Here is a 21,538-nt window from a genome sequence, read left to right as displayed (position 1 = left end):
CTTTGGTTTAAAATGGGAATCTGAAGTTTGAAAAGTGTTTGAACACTCGAACGCAGCCCACAACTAGATTGATGTAAAAGAGAGAATCTGACATTATTGCTCAGCGGATTGATGTGAAAGTGTTTGGAGACAGGAATTTCCTTTTGTTGTAGAGAGCACTCTTGGACTTTGATTAGAATTTTAGGGCAATTTGGCTTAAGCTTCAGCTGCCTGCAATAGTACACACTTGTGGAATGTTTTCATGCCTCTGGCAAAGAGAAATGATTACTGAGATGTCATACGTGGAGTAAAATCAAGCTAACACAAGCATACTCAAAGGAAAAATTCTGCCCGATGAAAATATGGTACAGGCATGAAAACAGTGAGAGTGAAATAAAGACCCTGTGTTTCATCTTTTACCGTCCCCATCCTGTAAAATTGGCACAGATTCTGTGTTGGACCTCCAGGAGCCTTGTTTAAAAAAAAAAGAAAAAAGAAGTGCTGCAAAGTAAAGATATCACCACCTCTTCATCATAAAAAAAATACAATTAAAAGCTTTTGAATATCAAGAAGTCACCAAAATCTCCACAGAGGGGAGACAGTCATTGATCCGTCCATCTCAGTGTTTTTCTCCCGTTTCCTGTAATGGCTCAAACTTGTGTGATGAAGCCAGTTCGAAGTTGATGTTGGAAATCTGTAGCAGTCTGAACACTTGAGACTTTAAGGGATTTTAAAAACATGGCTGAGGTCTCTGAGCCGACTTACGGCCTGTGAAACCTGTAGGAAGAAACCAGGAAGAGAAAATGAGCATGTTTGAAGAAATGTTCTTTATTCTGACACAATGAAATTATCTAAAAGGAGACAAAGCAGTCAGAACATCCTCATCTGACCTCCAGCATCAACGAGGCCTTTTCTTCCAGAGCACTGCTGCTCACTGGATATTTTCGCTTTCTCAGACCATTCTGTGTAAACTACAGAGATGATTGTGCAGGAAAATCCCTGAAAATCTGAACTACTCGTAGCAGCCTGTCTGGCACCAACCATTTAAAGTTATTTAAACTACTTCATTCATGAGCCTGGAAGTTCAATCTTCAACGTCCTTTGTCCAACGTATCCACTATCCCTCCTATAAAGATGTCAAAACCATCTCAGCTGCAGAGTAATTTGTCGATATCCTGCTAGGTAATCCTGCTAGGTAGACTAAAATTCAAAGCTAGGTTCTACCCCTAGGTGCAGATAACTAAAAAAGAATTTATATAAATGGCCGAAGGAAGACTCAAGGGATTTGGCTGATCGTACCCCGGGTTCAGATTGTAAGCGACGAGACTCATTCAGGATGTTTGATGGCTATGACAGCTGCAGCGAGGAGTCCACCAGTAGCGCTGGGTCAGATGACCGTGAGGATGAGGTGGCACCTTCCATCCCTGCCAGTCCGCCCATCAAGAACGTTGGACAAGTCTACACCTACCCTGATGGAAAGGCTGGAATGGCTTTTTACTCCAAAACCAAGAGTTTGTACAGTTTCCCCTGTTCTAGGGAGTTATTCTTCAAATTTGTAAGAAGCTAGCATCTTGGCAAGACTCCAGGCCAAACCAGCAACAAAAAAGGCCAACATGGTGAAGGCCCCTGTCAACTTTTTCAAGCATGGCCCCATGGGAAGCCTTGCCTCCAATTTTGTCTCCAAGAAACTCAGCTTGAGCTTTCCCTCTGATATGCTCGCTTCTAATCCTGTCCAGTCTGGCCACTCCCAAAGAAAACCTCAACATATTTAACTCTGACACCTCCAACTCAGCCTCCTGTCTTTTTTGTCAGCGCCACCATCTCCAAACCACACATCATAGCAGATCTCACAGTGTGTAAGAGCACAGCTCCCCCTCTTTTCTGCCATTGCTCTCGAAAACTGAGAGTAGGGGAGACAAAAGAAGAAGCCAAAAAACCCAAATGACGAATTAGAATTTTTCACTGAGCAAATATTTGACAGGATACCCTGAAAGGAAAACCTTCACTTCCAGTCAGCCTATATTTTTAATGGCAACACCAGATTTTAGCACCTGTGACTTCAGCATGATTCTACCAGTATGTTAACACCTCTGCTGGTTTACTTGCAAAGTAGGAGATATTGCATTTGCGTCAAAAAAACAAAAACAAAACAACAACTAGGAAAGTAATTTGAAGATTTCACACTTGGCTGCTCATAATTATGGGCTTAACAATCTGGAGGCAGCGCAGCATGGTACAGCTACAGCTGACAACGTGAGGCTTTAGCTGATAAAGGCTGAGGCAGCTATAAAAGTGTAATCACACTTCTTAAAACTACTGCTGTCCATAGCAGAACTCCACCATGACCTTTACTTTGGCACCTTCCCCAACACACCTCATTTAACAAAAAAGCAAAACAAAGAGTGCTTTGCAGTTTCGTAAGGCAGCTCATTAGCTGTTCTGTGCAACTTTTCCATACCTGGTCAAATGACGGCTCGACTCATGCACCTCCATCTCTGTGCTTTTAAACTCATTTAGTTCCTTTCTAATGGCAGCCTGAACAAAGAAACACACACTTAGATAAAGCACACTAGTACAGATTACTTGAATCCAGTCTTTGTGAGAAATGAACCTTATCTGTAGCTGTTAGCCGAGTCCACGGCTTGTCTGCTCTCCTGTCGTAGTCCTGAGCCTCGGCGACCTCCACGTAGTCACTGAAGCGGATGAGGATCTTCGCCTCTCTCAGCTCCTCGACTGTGGGTCTCTGGCTGAGCTGAAAGGTGGATGAACAGATGGGTGCTGTCCAATCAGCATTAAGTAACTTGTGCTCCTCAGTACAGTTAACTTTGTCTTTTGTACAGTTTTGTACAATTTTATAAAAAACTTCCCCTTTTTTTAATACCAGACCTTACATCCTTACATTCTTACGAACCAGGAGGGTAAGTGGCAGCCAGGTGCTGCTAATCAGGTGCACCCGATTAATTATCAGTAAGTGTAAGGATGTCTACAAACGCAGAAGTTTTTGTAGTTTGCTGGTCTGGACTTTCAGGTGTGTACAGACAAGGACAAAATGATTAGCCCCAACTTACAGATTTCAATTTTTTGATGTGCTTTACCTTTATAATTCTTAAAACACATAAAATCATTAAAACTGCGGGTTGCTGTCCAATTTACACACAGTATAAAAACTTCAGCCAGAGTTTGAGCTGTAACTTGGGAAAGCATCATGCATCAAACGAAATCAGTTTACATGAGAAAAAAATGTCTATGGTTACTAAGGAGCAGATAGACATACAATGTTATCACAGTGTCAAGAACTGGAGTGAGAAATTTATTGAAATTCAAAGCCACAGAGCACATAGCAAGCCTGGCAGAGGTAGGAAGTGAACGACTTTAAAGACTCTGGAAAGAAAACTAGTGAGAGATCTGCCTGATCCTCAGAACAACTGCCAACAAGTGACCAACTTAGCCAAGTGAGGAACTGTTGATACTTCAGTGCGTCTGGAACTGGGAGTCTAGTCAAGGAATCATGAGGAAAGAAGGATATATGAAGATTTTCAAAGAAAACCTCAAACAGCAGCAAAACTGGATCTGCACCAGTGCTTTGTTTTCCAACACAACAACCCAAAATACATGTCACTCCTGTGAAGATCTACCTCCAGAAGACTGAAATGAAAATTACTGACTGGCCTGCACAAAGCCCCGACTTGAATCTCATTGAAAATCTGTGTGGTGAACTGAAGACCAACAAATCTGGAGGAGCTTGAGAGATTCACCAAAGAAGAATGACCTGGGATTGCTCAGAAGATGTGTGAGACTTGTTGAAAACTACAACTCAGTTCAATTTTATTTATATTCACCAAATCACAACAAATGTTGCCTCAAGGTGCTTTACATTGTCGAGGAAAGACCCTACAATAATACAAAGAAAACAGAAAACCTCAACAATCATGCAGCCCCCTGTAAGCAAGTGCCTTGGCTACAGTGGGAAGGAAAAACTCCCTTTTAAGAGGAAGAAATCTCCAGCAGAAACAGGCTAAGGGAAGGAGTGGCCATCTGCCACAGCAGGTTGTGGTCAGGAGAGGAAGACATGACAAAGATGATTAAATGATTAAACACAGAGTGGTGTACAACCACGTAGTGAGTGAATGACTGTAGGCTGTTTTTAAAAGGATACACAGCTGATTGTTAGCATCAGCTAATAACTTTCAAATTCACCCCCAGCTCAGACGGTGAAATACTTAGATACATTGTAAAAAAACCCAGGAGCTACATCTCAGACTCTACAGGCCTCAATTAGCATGATAATGCTAAAATGTATGTCAGAAGAAAAAGCCTGAACGAGTATGGCTTGTTTGGAAGGATTGCTGGGAGAAAACCTCTCCTCTCTTTAAAAGAACTTGTGGAACAATGGAAGTAGAGATGTTTGGAGAAAAGCAAACACATCATATCAGCACACACCAACAGACCAGAACTTCAGTCCATGGCGGTCACACTAAAACAAACACACAGATTTATGTGCTCGATAATCAGAATGACTGTTGCTGTATGGTGGATCATCAGATATACTCTAATTTGACGTTTACTGTGTCAGGTGTTCTTTATTATTCAGTAACATGTGACTGCGATGGAGACGATCTAAGACACACACAAAAACTACTTCTCAAAGGGGTGCAGTCTGAAGAGCGGTAGGTTAGTCTCCAAGGCAACCATGTTCATATTTCTAGTTGGGGTTATGAACCATCTCAGCACTGATTGATCAAAGACACGCTGTCCACATCTTCTTTGCCTTTACCTTTCTCGACAGATGCCTCTTGATCTCCCTCTTCTCCTCCTGCTCCTCCAGATCATTTCGAGCTGCAGGAAACCGCACAGAAAGCACACACACTCACACACAAATCATTTTTATCTGTAGTTTTTTTTTCTCTTTTTCCTTCATGTTATGCAAAGTGACTTACGTTTCAGAATGTTCCTCTGTTCTAGCTCCTCTGCTGTCGGCCTTTGACTCAACCGTCTGAATAAAGGGAAGGAAAGCATCTATTTTAGGAAAGCTATTTTTATATGATTTTAATGTTTATTCGTGCAAGCTTTCAGATCATGCTTATTGCTCTCGACATATGCAAAAAGAGATTTTACTCTTGTGGACAGAAAAGCTGGCTGTGCACGGGAAGTCTTTTTTTTTTCTTATGAAGCAGTATTTTGTGAATTTATTGAGTAGGTACTGACTCAGAGGCACTGGAATAGCAGGATGACAGATAGTGACTGAGAACAGGAGGATAAGAAGCAGAAAAGTTGCCAAAAACCCTCCAAAAAAAAAAAAGAAAAAAAAAAAAAGAGGTGGACAGTGCAGAGGCTCAAAACATCAGCCAGAGGAAGATAAAGATAAAGATGATTCCTCCAGAGCCAGCTAACAAAACAATACCAACTAATGTTAAGATGTTCATTAAGTAATACAAGCAGTTGCACACTACAAGTTGTCCTAATATTATAAAAACCTATTAAGTGGGACCAAAGAGCACAATGAATATGTAGGGTAATGCCCCCGGCCATATATTACAGCGAGTGGTTATAGAAGATGGATATTTACTGCAGTAATGATGTAGCTAAGTACTGTGTGTGTGCTTTAGATTTTAGATAAATTTTAGTACATTTCATACATTTCTGTATATAAAATGTGGACTTGCCACTATGATATCAAACAATATTAGAGTAGAATTTTGCAACAGCATGGATTGCGATAGAAATATAACCAAGATGAACTATTTTTTGCGACTGAAATTAGCTACACGGGCTGTAAACATGGTTAGTTTTGCTAGCGAGGCAACCTCTGGTCGTGAAGGAAAAATGCTTGTTCCCAACTGGTTGGTGAAGGTTGATGTCAGTCACTGAGAAAATGACTTCTAACACAGACATACAGACCAATCAGTGAGCTCCTGGCCACCACCTGTCGTTAGAGGAAAATGTGTAGTCTCCAGCCGGCTGGTAAAAGCCTCTTTATGATTACTTTGGTCACCAGCATATTGCTGCAGTCATAGTTTGAATGGAAGTGACGGACTTGTCTATAAAGACTGACAAGCTGCTCTTTGAGCCGCAGTGGAGCTGAGAAAACACACACTGGAAATGAAAACTCCTCCAAAGCAAAGTGTTTGGCACAACCTGATTCTGCTAGCTAAAGCTGTTGTACAGGACAGGGTAAAAAACAAGAAGAACTACAGGCAACCCTGGATATTTCCTAGCTACCAAAGTAATCACTCAGTTTTCTCACAGGTTTTTGCAACCGGAAGAAACAGGAAGCACTACTAACGACTCAGGGAATACTCGCATTTCCCAAAAAACGGTGGTTGTGTCACGTGTGATGTGATATGATGGACAACTCTTGAGCAGTGGGCATTTTTATTAGAAACCTCATTAAAAGTTTGGCACTTTAAAATAGGACTAGATGTGACCTCAAGTGGCCATTCATGGAACTGTAGCCTTTAGCATTTCTGCACTGGCTTAAGTTGCCACTTGGTACAGTAAGAATGATTCAAATGTTGTGTGATGATTTTGACAACATTTTGTGTCTGTACACATCTAATGTAGCCTGCACTCACCTTTACAGTCACGACACTATTCTCTTTTTTCCGTTTTATTTCGTTTTACACTCCCTGCTTTAATCTTTCCATCTCTGCTTTGCGTCATCCCTTCTTCTATCATCTGCTCCTTGCAGCAGCCAGGTCGCCTCTATCACAGCTCGCATGGGTTGAAACACTTTGCAGGTGACTCGATGTGCATGTGATGAGCGATGTGGGCGTGTGTACCGCTCCTCCGAGTGGCTCGGTGTCACATCAGCATGTGTGCTCTTAAGTCGGAAGCTCACCTCGTCAGTTTGGTGGCCGTCTGTTGCCGGGATTCGAGCCGCTCCTGGTCTGAATGCAGTGGCAGGATGTTCTTCTCCTCCAGCTCTCTTTTGGATGGACGGTTGCTCAGCTTGATGGCCAGAGAGTCTTTTCGTAAGACCTTCATGGCCAGTGTGCCTTTATTGAACATATTGGCAGAGGAAATCGTATCAAAGTTAAGCAGATTGAGGCTGTCGCAGCCTCCCAGTAAGAGGCACACAGTATAGATCTTCTTCTGCAGTAAATATTTTTGTAATTCTCATTAATGTACACGTCTCTGTCCTCTTTATTGTTTTTCAGGGTTTCAATGTAACCTTGAAGACCATGGTGGGTGTAAGCCAAATTTTAATAAAGACAAAAAGATGCTTACTTGTAAACAGTGTATCATCCTCATCCTCTTCTTCGTCTTCCTCCTCCTCCTCATCTTCCTCCTCGTCTTCCTCTTCCTCCTCTTCCTCATCCTTGTACATGCCCGGCAGGTCCTCGTAGTCTGCCTCGTTAGGGAGGTTCTCTTTGTCATCGTCGCACTCGATCATCACCGTGGGAACGGCGTGCATCATGGAGCTGCAGTTTCAGAATGAAATGGTAAACGTGTCACACAAACATATTCACACATACACGTTCACTGCTGTGTGAAGTGAGGGTTATGGTTATGTCTGAAGGCCTCTACCATTATGGCATAGACAGCCTCAATGACTACAGACCTGTAGCCCTCTGTAGTCCTGAAGTACTTAGAGCAGATAGTGTCTCAGCACATCAAAGACTGCTACCCCCTGCTTTGACCCCCACCAGTTTGCTTACAGAGCAAATCCACATAGGATGTCATCACCATCACCCTTCACAGAGCGCTGAGCCATCTGGAGAACAGGAAGAGCTACGCAAAGATGCACTACAGCTCAGCATTCAACACCATAATGACAGACATTTTCATCCCCAAACTGGACCACCTTCAGATCCCCTATTGGAACCTGCACGATGGTTGGGCTCATCTCTGATATAGATGAGACGGCGTACAGGGTGGAGGTAGAAAACCTGTCCACTGGTGCTCAGAAAAGAACCTGAAGCTGAACATCCTTAAAACAAAAGAACTCCTAATGGGCTTCAGGAAGCACAGACCGGTCCACTCCCCTCTTATTATAAAAGGAGAATGGGTGGAATCTGAGAAAGAATAACCTGAGGCTGATGCTGGTCTTCCTCCACTCCTGAGTGGAGGGCGCGCTTTGGATTTTTGGAACGCAGGAGCCACTACTGAGAACAGAAAGGCTGCGCAGAGGTTAATTAACACTGCCCAAAAAAAATTATTGGCTGCCCTGTCCCTCCCCCATCATCCGATCCTTCCCTCCTGCCCCTGGAAGATCGGGTGATGGTCTCTTGGGATGGGATCACAGGTGACCCCGTGGACCCTGCTCACCACCTGTTTGACCAGTTGCCCTCTGGTCAGTGCCTCAGGTCAATCAGGTCACACACCTGTTTGACCTGAGGCACCTGTTAAAAAACATTCTCCCCCGACACCCCACCCCTGCCCACCCACCTCACCGATCTGAGCCATGGTCTGAGTAACCCTGATCACTCAGTCCACTCACACACCGACTCTAATTCAGTAGACAGACTAAATAGTGATACTTAAACAGACAGTGCAAAGACAAGTCTTTTCTTTGCACTACCTCCAAGCACTTTGCTCTCCAATGTGTGCCTCTCTATTGTTTTGTATGTATTCCTCTAGACCAGGGGTAGGCAACCTTTTTGATGACGAGTGCCATCTAAAGTTTCCTCAGAAGTCAATGTGCCATATAATTGCATTAGCAATAAATTTAATAACGATCTATATTAACAGTTGCTGTGCTGAGCGGAGAGCTCCTGAAGCATTTGAAGTGTCGGAACGTGGAAATTTCAACATCGCTTGAAAAAACTGACAGCTAGCAACGTCCCTCTCACCAGTAGGCTAAGTGATTTTTAGCCAATTACAAGTTGAATCTGGTAGTCGGGGTTGTTAGCTAAGATGCCGTCATTAAGAAGTGGTACAACTAATGTGTCTATGCGAGCTAATTTGCGATGTGCACCGCTGGCCCGGCCATTTATTTTTTAATGCACCCTCTCAGATTAATTCACTGCGTGTCGTGCCCAGGGCTGGACTGGGACAAAAAAATCGGCCCGGGCATTTTGACTACAGACCGGCCCACCAGGTATTATAAGAAAAGCCATAAAGCCTTTGAATGAAAACAAACGCTGTTGTGACAGTGATGTTCACTGTCTTGTTGGTATGTGTATGATTTCTATACGTTGTACATCAGATAAAAACTTTGGTTGTAAGATTCAGATAATTATTTTTTAAAAGCGAGACATTTTAAATGAGAATAAGAAAGAAAAGTATGTCTTTGTGCCCCCTCTCCCTGTTAATGTCCTACCTGGCCCCCCTGGCAAAACTTTGCTAGACCCGCCCCTGCACAGTTACCAGCTGTCAGCTATGTAGAAAAAGGATCCTGGTGTTATTTGTCTCTCAGAAACAGTTCATAGCTTCCCTTCAACTCATTCATGTCACCTAAAAGGTAAACCTGTTTCTCCATCACCTGTTCAGCTCTGATGATTCAGTAAGGACATCTCCTGGTTTCCCTCTCATCACATAACCAAACCATATCATGACCAGCAGCTTTACAGCTGTGGCTCCAGCAAAAATCAGCTGATACTAGAAATTAATATTAAATACATTCTAACAACAGCTGATCAAGCTTAAACGCGCTGTTGTTTAGCGCGACATCCGCTGGTTTCCTCTTTCTGGCGCAAAGTGGGCGATAAACAAAGGAGAGACGGGACTTGCGTCAGCTGATCATTGATCAGTTTCAGGATTGAATGAGAGAAGAAGAGTCAGCTGATAGCGTAAAGGCGCAGGATAACTCCAGCTTTGTGTCTTTTTCATCCTAGCTGAAGTACGGGACAAACTGTGTTCCTTTTCAGCTCAATACGAAACGCGTAATATTTTCTCTGAATACGGGACGATTCCGTTTTTTACAGGACGGTTGGAAACTCTACTAACTAACCTTATGAATTAAATAAAGTAAAATCATAGCACCGACCCAGCTGTGTAGAAACTCCGTCATGTAAAGAGCTACACCTACTTTGAAGAAAAACAATTTTTCACTGTGGACTACAGGCAACTATGGAAAGACCAGAACTCAATCTAATCTTTTCTGAATGTGAATCCTTAAAATGCCCATTCAGGTGGGAGCAGATCATACACACTATTCTGGAGTCAGACACTCCATCCAAATCCAGAAAGACCCTTGAAAGCCAAACAGATGTTTCAATTTGTTTTTGTAAAACGGATAGCTCTGCCTTACTAAAAAAAACAAAAAACACACCACCTATGGTTGTGTATGTGCTGCGCAGCCATATTCTTCCTAGACAACTGTCAAAAAAATAGGAATATTTCCCTATAAATTACACATTTGTGAATCTTAAAATGGCGTTGTGCTTTCCGTGGATGACTTTTGTGAGTTGGTGTGAAGGATTCCAACTCAGATCGTGATTCTATAGCAAAAGATCATCATAGTCACTGTAGGAGCTCTTAAAACATTCACCTTACACGTCTCAGAGTATCACAACCTAGCCTGGATAAATGGGAGGTCATCTGGCTTCTGGGTCAGTTGGATCTGCTTGGATCCCTGTGATGTAAATTTCTTCATCAGACAGTGAGCGAGGGTCCGTGTGGACATCAGCTTGCCTGTCTGTTTTTACATTACAACACACTACCTGTGTGCCTGGGCAGCGGACTTTAAAGAAGTATATAAGGAATGACAGCTGTCCATGTTCAGAACAGAGTAGCATCCGAGCTTTCAACTTGGTGCCAAGTCAACATACAGAGCCATCTGCTTTGGGAATAAGGGGGCCGACACTCTTCCCTACTTTTTGTGGCACGGGGGTTGGTGCTTAGCAAAGTTGCCCAGGGCTGGATTTAGTACAGAGGGGACTGGTTGATTAATCAATTGGTCTTTCTCAGTTTTGTAAAACTACTATATAATCAAACAATATTTTTTTTAATCATTTTTGTAATTTTTTGTTTAGTCCAAAATATGATTGTCCCAGCTTCTTTATGTTACAGGCTCGTTCTAAACGATCAATTTAATGAGCCTTTTGACTTTTCGCTGATATTTTCTTGACTTTCTGGCCTCTGCGGTGTGATCCTCACCTCTCAAACCTCTGCATGGTGAGGGCCAGGGTTTTGTTCAGCTCCTCTATGATTCGGCTGGGCGGGTGGAGAGGAACAGGCAGGGTCCCGTACTGCAGTGAGTGTGCACCCATTGGAGCATGGCTGGGAGGGGCGGGGCACTTCTGGAAGGCGATAGAAGAGGGCTCCATGCTCCCTGCAGGTACGGAGATCATGAGCTTCTTCGGAGGTAGAGGAGGAGACAACTTAGCCGACATGCATGGCAACTTCACGGGGGCGCCGTCTGCACGAGGAGGTGGACGTGGGAGGATTAGGCACACGCGCACTAATGCGGTTGTGAGCACGCATGGAGACACACTCACCTGTAATGTGATTGGGTAGCCTGTTGAAAGGCTTGGGTGGCAGAGCGGGAGGTTGTTTGTGTAGCGTTGGAGGTCTGCAGAGGGTTGATTCAGCACCATCAGCCTGATATACGATAGACTTCTTTGTGGGCGGAGCCTGACTGGATTTCTGGGTGTGGTCCTGTTGAGCATCACTAGGCATTTGAAACTCCAGGGAGCCTGGGGGAAACAACAAAGGAGTCAGAGACCACTGTGAATCAAATACCTAAAGAGGTTTCAGTGGTTCTGAGGCTGTGCTGCCTACCTACAGCTGCTCCTGCTGCTCCCTCCATCAGCTCACTACCTTCAGACTCCGACAGGCTGGAGCCAAGCACCGAGGAACGACCATTCTCTATCTTCACCTCCTCCCGGATGGTCAGAGATGCACCATCTGCACAGAAAGATGCACATTGGTGTTCAAAAGTAGGTAAAAAATGAAAAAACAGAGCAAAGGATCTCCTTATGTAGCATTTTTTTCAAATTTTGCTTAGAGAAAATATGAATCACGTAACAGTGTAGTTTTCAAAGATAGATAGGGAGAAACACCCAGGTAGAGCAGCTGGATGTGAGGGAATGGTGGTAAGGATCAGACAGGCACACATATTCCTAAGCTCAGTCTTGTCATGATAAAGCTGACTGGTGTGCTGTAAGTAAACTTGTCACTGGATTTACTGACACTTAAAAAATGAGTTACAACTGTGCACAAGCTTGCGTGAGTCTTTGGTGCGCTGCAGCACTTAAACAGCACCACCCCACTGATGACAGAACAATGTGAGAGACTCAAACCAATCAAAGTGCAAGAGAAAAGGCATGAATCACAACTGAGAAGCTGCAACCGGAAAAATCTTACTTTACATTTGAATTTGAATCTAAAATCAAAATCAGGCCGCAAACAAAGAGAACAACTAATACTACAACACTGGCCACTTTCTTTCTCACCTTCGCTGTGTGGAGCCTCACCTTTCTCATAGACCTCCTTTAGGAGTCCCTTCTTGATGAGCTCCTCTCTGCTCTGGCGAGTGGACATCTTCCTCTCCAACACTGAGGGAGCACAGAGGAGGAGACGTCAGAAACGACTAGAACAGGAAGAAAGCTGCTGCGCTGGATGCTAACAGAGTTATCAGGATCGAGGAACGAGTCAGCTGTTTCTTTGGACTTGTTGCTGCTTCCAGCACTGCTGCTGTGTGCCAAGGAAATATCATGTGACTGACCCTCTGAGCTGTGCGCACAAACATAACACTACCAGTTCACTGATCCTCTGACAGAGATGCCTACTCGCCTCCTCACTCCTAAACATTTCCCGTAAATAACACTTTTTCATTTTCTAGCATATCCAGCATGAGCTGTGAAAACGTATCTTTTCCAATGCCATTTTGATTGGTAGGGTTTGAGACAATATCAGTAAAGTGTTAGGGTGGGGGAGTTAATAAAAGCAATATTACAATACTACAAGTCTTTTTTTTTTTTTTAAACCCTGACATACACTATATCTAATGAAGTCATTTAATGGCGTTTGTAATGCGTTTTTCTGTGTTGCTTTCTAACAGCTCAGTTTGGTAAACTGATATCTACACATCACCCACACACATAGTAATGCAGGATTATTGTCTAACTGATGCATTTTGTCTTATATAGCCTTTATGGAGCAAAAGTCTTGAACTACCCCGTGGAAAAGAGAAGCAACAATTTATTAAAACGCGCACAAACACACATGAAAATACAGTATTTAAGGCAAAAACTGAGTTTGTAAAATTGTAACGACCTTGAATGTCAGTATTTGGTAAAACCACCTTTATTCTTCAACAAGAGCTGAACTCTCTTAGGGCAGCTTTCTAGTGACTTCTCTTCTAGGAGTAACTCTTGAAGCTCTTTTCTGAGTGGTTTCTGTCATATTTCAGGCTGTATATCACAAAATCACTGGGTTTTCATTAGTTAGCGAGCGAGCGTGGTCTCTGCCTATTCAGCTAACCATGAAAACCCCCCCAAAACAATTCTAATGGTCGTCAAACCACATCTTTATTTATGTATACACTGAGGTGTCAACACTCATTGTTAAGGGTACAGAGGCGCTGGTCTAATGTTGTCTTTATGGGAAAAAGCCTCGAGAAGTCTTCAAAAATAGTTCTTCAGGCTTTTTAAAGGACATTCAAAGCTCTTCTTTGGATGTTGCCCCCCCTTCTGTTCCGTTTCTGTTCCCACGTTGTTTGAGTCCAGGCTGTGGGGAGACCAATCCATGACTGACAGTTCCATACAGGTATGCTTTTACTGGATTGGCAGTGTGTTTGGGTTCGCTGTCATGCTGAAAATGAAGCTGTTGTAAAACAAATGCTCTCCATTCCAATGTTTCTTTGAGAATCACCTTGTTGATGCAATAATACTATTTTATGTCTGTCAAACTTTGTGTGATCTTTGATATGTTTCATAGATTCAGCTAAAGAAAGTGGAGAAAAAGTGCCCAGGGATACAATGTAAAACTGGTTCCGTATATGTTGCCCCAGTGTCAATGTATTGTAGTCATAACTGTCTGTGTTTCCTACAGTAAACCCTATTCAACCCCACAGCTATATTTTTACTTGAAGCACGAAAATCTGGATAATCCAATGCACCTTGACTGCATGACAGCAGGGTGCAGCAAAAGCACACGGTACACGCAACGTGTAGCACCTGTGCGCACGTACACATGCTATAAAACGTATACTGTTCATTATCTGGGTGCAGAGAAGGCAGGAAGGTTTTCAGCAGGGTAAAAAAAAAGTGTAACTGCTATGACAGCTGGGGGAACAGCTTGGCTGCAGGAAGCCTCTCTTCACCCCTCTGCTGCGTGTTTGCGTCGCTCAGTGAGAGCAGGATGTAAAATGATTCAGCCAGCTGAGAAACAACAACAACAGCGGCTATTTCGGCATCCAAATCCAACACTTTCCTTCGCTTCACAGCTTAGTACTCGCTGAATATTGTAGCCCCGAGCCAGACATATGAAACTACTTTCAAATTTGCTCACTGCTTTGAATGAAGTGTTAATTCACTGTTAAAGAGACAACACGTCGGCTGGCGAACTCCATTTGAAGCTCACTTGTTGCTACGGCCAACATTAATGATCAATTCTTCCACAGCTGCTGTGTTGGCATCTCTGAACAGCAGTGGAATTAACAGCTTTCAGCGACAGCATTTAAAAAAAGTCAAGTATAAGTTCATTGTGTAAGAACACGAATACACTGATGTCTGGAATAGCAGTTTGGCTGATCCCAATGTTTATTGCATTTATGCATTTCATCACACCACCTGAGAAAAAGCACAAATTCAGTCATTCTGATTTATGAGGCTGGATCCCAAATATACAAGGGCACCAAAACTGAAAGAATACAAATCAGTTACTATGTTTCCGCTGTGCTGACTATTCTTTATCTGTAGAAAAGTCTTTATGATGAAGACGGAGCCTGTAACAGCTCACGAATTTGACTAAACAAGTGGGAGGTGACGTTTACCTTCTTGCTTCCAGCTGTTAGCAGAAGTCTTTCTTCTGAGTTTATTACATACCTGCAGAATCAGAAAGCAGCAGGATCCTCTATTGAGTGGATACACATGTGAGAGAGCAGCCTCATTAATGACTGACAGCGATGCCACTAATGAGGATCTAACAGCAAATGGAGTTTTGCACTTTTCTTGACATGGATGGGCTGTCACACAGGTCAGCCCATCCACGTCACAGGTCAAAGCTATAAGTTTGAACATCCTAGGTGACTTCCTTCGTGAGTTATCACATTCACAAGATTTTCAATAAACTTGACCTCTGACTTGAGGTCAAGGTCACTGAACTTCAAACTCCAGAGTTTTAGTGGATGCACCTATGGTATCAATTTGAAAATTAATTATTCTTCACTTGGATTTTAGAGCTAAATATAGATGCTGCATTCATGGTCTAATGGAAATGTCCAGGATTCCAATCCAGCTACAAACCTTTGCATTCGCATTATGTATACTTCCAAAATTGAATTCAGTGGACAAATGAAGGTTGATATTACTTGTTCCTGCTTAATATCTACATACAGCCATTCTTTGCTTATATGACGTATCAGACTATAATGACTGGACTCATGAAATCTCCCTGTGCATAGCCAGACACAACCATGCACAGTAGACTTTTGATGCTAACATTTTAAAGGACAGCGTCTCTCAAGGCTGTTGCTAGGTGTCAGAGATGGGAGTGAGGCAGAGAGGACAGAAAGGCGCAGAGCTGGCTGCCGACCTGCAGATGTGCTGTTTACAGAGTTTTGGTTCTCACCTGCAGACGTCTGCTTAAACTTCTCACTCTTCTTCTTCCTCCACTTCCAGGGTTTGAACAGACGACCCAGGGTGGCGAATTTGCTCCGCCGCCGGATGGGGGGCGTGTGCGTACCCGGTACCAGCGAATCAGAGCGCATCGCTGCCAACCTCTCCACTTCCTCAGCTGAAAAGACAACATTAACAAGCAGATAAACAAAATGCATAAAAACATTGTTTTTGTGGTTTTGACTCACTTAATTTTGCGCTTTTTATTCCAACGCTTAGCACAACAACGTATTTGTTCGGATATTTGGCGTTATGACGACTGACAGTTGGCATCTGGGTGACTGATATAGTCTGAGTTCTTTTTTAGGAAGAGTGTAGCACAAATTTGAAAACCTGATGCCTTTTCTCAGATAAACATCGCCATAAAAGGAAGACCTTCGGGTAATGACCCAAAAATTGTTTTTTCAAGAAATCATTCTGGATAATGATCTGATTAATGACCATTTTATTAAAGCCTCAGCCAGGTGGGCACAAAGTAAATGAGCTATTATTCTATAGCTTATTAACTGATAATGGGACCCTTTTAACCCACAGTTAAGTAGAACAGATGATCGCTGCTCTCTGCTTCAAATGTCAGAGGACATTTTCTGCCAGGGGGGTTTTGCATAATCAAGTCAGGTAAAGCTTATTTGGATCGCTTTCAATCACAGCTAATGTGTCAGGTGGCCACAGCAGCAGAAACCTTATGTAAGAAGGAGGAGAGAAAAACTTGGACAGAGAGGAGTTAGCCAGCTACAACACAGACCAAAGGGGGGGGGGGGGGGGGGGGGGGGTTTCAGTGGTGAGAATCTGATAGAATTATAACCTCTTCAACTGTGAGCCTTCCCTTTCCCATGTTTTCCATTAACCCTCTTCCTCTGAGCTACAATTCCCCCCACCCCACAGGGACTTTCCTCAAAGTAATCATGCTGGAGGCCACTCTATACAGCATGCTCCGATTTTCCATTTGAAATTACACCTTTCCCATTACACACACACACACACACACACACACACACACACACACACAACATCCTCTACAAAACAAGGGCAGAGCCAGCAGCAATAAAGGGGGGGAAGGAAGGCAACATTTCAGCAGGCAGCAGAGGATGTAAACCTGCACACACACGACAGAAGCATGCAGTGCAAACAGATACTTGTCAGACAGATGAATGGAAAGATGGAAATGAATCCAAACACATGGAATGTTTCGAATTTGGGTGAAGTAAACTTAATTCAACTGGGAATGTTGTACAAGTAATTGAGGAATGACAGGGAAAATCTGGCAGTAAAACATAGGAATGTTTTGCAAAATCATGTGCGGCTCAGAGTCAAAGATGCTTGTTTTCCACATCAAAAGCAGACAGATGTGGAGGTTCTGGACGCCTCCTAGGTGAGGTGTTTCAGGCATGGCCAAATGGAGGCAGACTGAGGAGAGATTACATCTGTCAGCTGGCCTGGGAAAGCCTGACTGCTCCCCAGAATGAGGTGGCTAAGGAGAGAGATGTTTGGACATGTGTGTTTAGATTGCTGTCCCTGTGATGTGGACCCCGATAAGCAGGAGACAATGGATGATGGATGGATAAAAGACTGTTGTATATTATCACTGCCTTCAGTTCTATTACAAAAATACAGTACGACTTGACCATCAGTCTACCTTTAAGTCAAAATCTTTGAAGCTGTGTTTTTGCCAGTGATTTCTCCTCTATTTGAAACATTATCAGCAGTTGATGGACAAACCAGCCATGTGTAAACTGGTAGGCAGCTGCAGACGGGAGGCGATGACATCCTTCGGGAGGCCTTGTTGGAAGAGAGATGTCAGTTCAAATCTGCACCAACACTGTACCTGCCATTGAGAGTTCCTTCAACAACATCCAGTCAGCCCCCCCTCATCCTCCCCTCCCTAACCCCTCAGTAGACACTCTGAGTCTGTGTAGCATCCCTGTGTGAACGTCAGAGCTCACGGAAACCTCCCTTGCACAAAGGCTCTCTCAATGAAGCGTCTCCAGCACCTAAAGCAGTAAAATTAGTGTTTCCAGGACAACAGTGACATCATTCGACTGCAAAAAACCCCCAAAACTATGCAGATTTTGAGGTGATGACATACTGTGTTTGTCTCATCTTTTGTCTCCTTACACAAAAGGTGTCTTCTCCCTCCTGGTGTAGTCCAACCCCCCCTCGCCACAAGCAGTGGAGCGAGAGCAGCAGTGAGTCAGAGGGCTCAGACTCACACTGCAGGGAGACATTCTTTCAGTCTGACCTGGGGTCTGTTATCTCACTGATGCCTCAAAACACTGACTCACTGAACAACAAGCTCGAAAACAACTTGGTTCAGCCAAAACAACGATGCTGGAAGGCCTGTGTTACGACTGAATTTCTTAGCTGATTCATAGTTTTAGTTTTTGTTTCTCTCTCTTTTTTTTTTAAATGGCCTTGCTACTGGGCATCAAGCAAAATAAGACTCGCCACCCCCCCAAACTGCAGTTCCTCTGATGGCCACTTGAGGCTGTCTCCAAAAGAGTGTCAGTCCCGCAGACCATATAAAAGATGTGAGTAGCTGTTGTGATGCCATCCACTGGTTTCTTGACAGTGGATGGCATTAACATTTTCACCATCACTAACTTAGCCAATGAGCAAATGTTTTTGAAACTAACGGCTTGTTAATCACAAGGCATGAAATTCACTGACCAGCAGTAGCCACTGTCATCTTTTTATACAGTCTATGCTGGCACCAGCTGTTGCATCAATTGACTTGACTTGTGTTGATTTGTGGAGGAAAAACAAGAACGCCAACAGTCTGAAACATCTTCAAGTAAACAATAAATGAAGAGGAAATGTTACTGTCACTGCAAACCAGTTTCTTCATTACTGAGTTTACTGAAAAATGACGTTTTTGATCATCTGTTGAAGATCCTCTGTCAAGAAAACTCCAAACGAGTTCTGGTTATCTCTTCTCAAACAAATCGTGCCAGTAAAACCAGGTTTTGAAAGGGCTGCTCACTAAATCCCCGGTGGCTGATTAAGCAATTTAAATCAAGTGGCTGAGTTTTATTAAAGAACAAAGCCTCCACTGATCCACACGCTAAGGTTTTCAAATAAAACCACAAGCTGATTAAATGAACAGATTCTATGATTAGCTATTGATCTCTGTTATTTAAGCCAGAGCAACTATTGACGTTGTGTGTGTTTGAGATGAACTGCTGCAGTGATGGCTCCATAAATTGATTTCTGTATTGACAGAAAATTCATCAGCATCAGTGCAGATAATAATCCACCGACAGTCTGAACTTGAAGTGATAGTTATAACAGTTAATAAGGGAAAAGACTAAACCATACGATGATGTTTGGTTTGTGGAATCCAGTAAGACAAAACCAGAAAATTTCCCAGCTCTCTATATTAACTGAAACTATAGCGATCCGTGCGTGGAATGCCCTGAACTTCTGCTTTCACGATGCAAACAGGGAAGCAAAACAAAAACTGGACTTGAAATCATGCGCTTACAGTGAAGCTCCAGCCACACCACAGCCCCGTGACAGCGAAGAAGACTCAGCAGAGGCTTTCAAACAGCATCAGCTATTGTTAACCTCACTGTAAAGTAAAACAGATTCAATACAGGGATCTGATCTGAGCGCTGACCCCGACCCCCACCAGCAGGCAGGGAGCGATGAGCACAATCATTTAAAAAGCAGGAGTACTCCTCCTCCTGCTCTCAAAGCAACCTGAAGCGTCTCACCGTCCAGCGGCTCGGCTCCTCGGCAGTTGCTGCAGATGTGTTTGATCTCCTTGCAGTGGATCATGAACGGCGTGTTGTTGTTGTTGTTCGCGGCGGGCTCATGATGATGCTGAAGCTGATGCTTCTCGGAGCTGTTACGGGACTTCATCCTGGTCAGGCAGAAAGCTCTCCTTCTCTTCCTCAGCTCCCCCTCTTCGGACGCCGGGGTTGAGGATGTGCCGTGGGTCTTAGGTCCGGACCACGAGCACATCACGTCTCCTCCACAGCCCGCCATGTTTGAGCTGGACTGCAGGAATAGACCCTCTCGCCCTCTGCTCCGCTAGAGGGGATTTCAAACGGTTTGCTGCTCTGTCCACCCCCTGCAAGTCAACCAACATACGACGCTGTTTCCCCTCAGTTCCTACAAAATAAAAGCCCACAAGCTGTGCTCTTCTTTTTCAGATCTGCAACCAAGCTGGTACCTTCACAACCATGTCACCAGGTTACACGCGTCCCCGGCCACAAATCTTTCGGTGAACCCCAGCCAGCTAGTTTCTACGATCCCCCCCCTCTCTCTCATCAGACACATAAAGGAATGTGTACACAGGATGAAGAGTACTGACTGTATCCTACTGAAAAAAGTAACCCTCACAACACACCTTCACTCGCTTCTTCTGCTGGGAGCTGCAGCAGGTCGTCCTCTAGGGAGGGCAGCTTTTGGCACCTTCAAAGTCTTGTGATATGAATCCACTGTGATAGTGAGCTGCTGCTACTATGTTTTACCTCCCACTTAGCTTGAACATCTGAACGTCTCAAAAACTAACTGCAGTGTTTTCATCCTAAATTTGTTGAATAAAAAAATGCCAATTTTCTGGCAAAGTACTGGAAGTACTCAGCCCACACTAGCCTCAGCAGTGTGAGAAAGAGGCAGGAAAAATGAATGACTCCTGGATGAACCAACTGCGCATGGGCCCCTGGACATGCCTACTGGATAATCCGGCCCAGGCCACTTCTTACACTTTATTTAAACAGCTGTAGCATCTAAACTTGTACTTGTTTTTGCCACAAGTTTGGGTCTTGTGGAATCTTATATTAGTCCATGTTTTATCCTTTGAATCGCCTCTTGCATTTGCCATTAAATTGGGAAGGGAGACACAACAGTGTCAGAATGAGGCTCTCTGTGTTGTTGTACTTGTTTTTGCCACAAGTTTGGGTCTTGTCTATTGTCAGGCTAACAGAGAAAAAAAAAACTCCATTATGCCCTGACCATGCACTCCACCTGTATCATTTCCTACTCTTCCTAGGATAATCTCTCTCTAATCTTAACCAAACTGGAGCTTTCATGCAAAATATTACAGAAATCCCTGTTTACAACACGTACACTACAAAAAGCAATAAATCACTGAATGCAATTCATGGTCTCTGCAGAAAAATTGAATAGTGACATCAAATAGGCGTTACTGTAAGTTGTCATCTTTATGTGGAATATGTATTTGGTGACAACAAAAATATTGCTCCACTTCAACCTAGAAAGACCAAGAAAAATAATCAGCCACATCGCCCCCTATTAACTAAAAAAAACAAACAAACAAACAAACAAAAAAGAGTAGAGGGTGTAGTAGAAGGTGAGGTGGAGGTGAGCTGCAACGGAGCTTGCAAGTTAAAGCTGGTTAAATAGCACTCCCTATATGGTATTTGTCAAATGGACGAGTAGAAGATTTGGAAGAGGAAAAAACGCATATCTACAGGCTGAAATGTTTGTGGCTCCACTGACTGATACTCAGTGTTCCATTTACTGTACCCACCAATGAACCATTATATGAAAATTCAAAATACAAGATGATTGTTAAAGCACATGATTAGCTTGTGTGGACAAAAAAAGAAACAGCATTGACAGCATGCTTGCAAATGTCCATTGCTGGCTTACATAGCGTAATATGTATTAGTTTACTACTGATAAAAGAAGCCAGACTTTTAGCAAATAGGATTAAAGATCCAGGTAAAAATAACTTAATACATTCTGAGAAACCTAATGCAAAATACATCTAAAGCTGCTTTTTTGTTGCAGCTAATGAATTTCAAACAAAACTGATTGGTGGCGGAAAAATGACAAGGTACTCTGCATTTAAAAAAAACCCACAA

The 21,538-nt window shown here is 43.3% G+C and overlaps 1 protein-coding gene and 1 long non-coding RNA gene across 4 annotated transcripts in view; one reads left to right on the top strand and one right to left on the bottom strand.

Moving 5' to 3' along the window:
• Window positions 1-459: 459 nt before the first annotated feature.
• phactr1 (phosphatase and actin regulator 1) overlaps window positions 460-21,538 on the bottom strand; it is a 44,602-nt gene continuing 23,523 nt past the window's right edge. The window contains exons 1-13 of one of the 3 annotated variants that reach the window (XM_026147242.1): window positions 19,418-20,945; window positions 15,658-15,822; window positions 12,339-12,419; window positions 11,644-11,769; window positions 11,361-11,558; window positions 11,020-11,281; window positions 7,207-7,400; window positions 6,818-6,974; window positions 4,917-4,972; window positions 4,754-4,815; window positions 2,591-2,731; window positions 2,438-2,514; window positions 460-756 (exon numbers count right to left, since the gene is read on the bottom strand). In XM_026147242.1, the coding sequence (XP_026003027.1) occupies window positions 741-756; window positions 2,438-2,514; window positions 2,591-2,731; window positions 4,754-4,815; window positions 4,917-4,972; window positions 6,818-6,974; window positions 7,207-7,400; window positions 11,020-11,281; window positions 11,361-11,558; window positions 11,644-11,769; window positions 12,339-12,419; window positions 15,658-15,822; window positions 19,418-19,691 (1,809 nt within the window). In that variant the 5' untranslated portion in view covers window positions 19,692-20,945 and the 3' untranslated portion in view covers window positions 460-740. Of the gene's footprint in view, window positions 2,515-2,590; window positions 2,732-4,753; window positions 4,816-4,916; window positions 4,973-6,817; window positions 6,975-7,206; window positions 7,401-11,019; window positions 11,282-11,360; window positions 11,559-11,643; window positions 11,770-12,338; window positions 12,420-15,657; window positions 15,823-19,417; window positions 20,946-21,538 lie in introns of those variants that run through there. The other 2 variants (XM_026147241.1, XM_026147243.1) reach the window with 2 other exon arrangements.
• LOC113009125 (uncharacterized) lies at window positions 6,981-15,757 on the top strand. The gene is made up of 3 exons (XR_003270119.1): window positions 6,981-7,163; window positions 7,316-7,421; window positions 15,708-15,757. It is a non-coding gene; the product is annotated as an uncharacterized LOC113009125 (long non-coding RNA).

The sequence above is a fragment of the Astatotilapia calliptera genome, chromosome 17, assembly GCF_900246225.1.
Source record: "Astatotilapia calliptera chromosome 17, fAstCal1.2, whole genome shotgun sequence".
Lineage (NCBI taxonomy): Eukaryota > Metazoa > Chordata > Actinopteri > Cichliformes > Cichlidae > Astatotilapia > Astatotilapia calliptera.
This window is presented reverse-complemented; position numbering and strand designations above follow the sequence as displayed.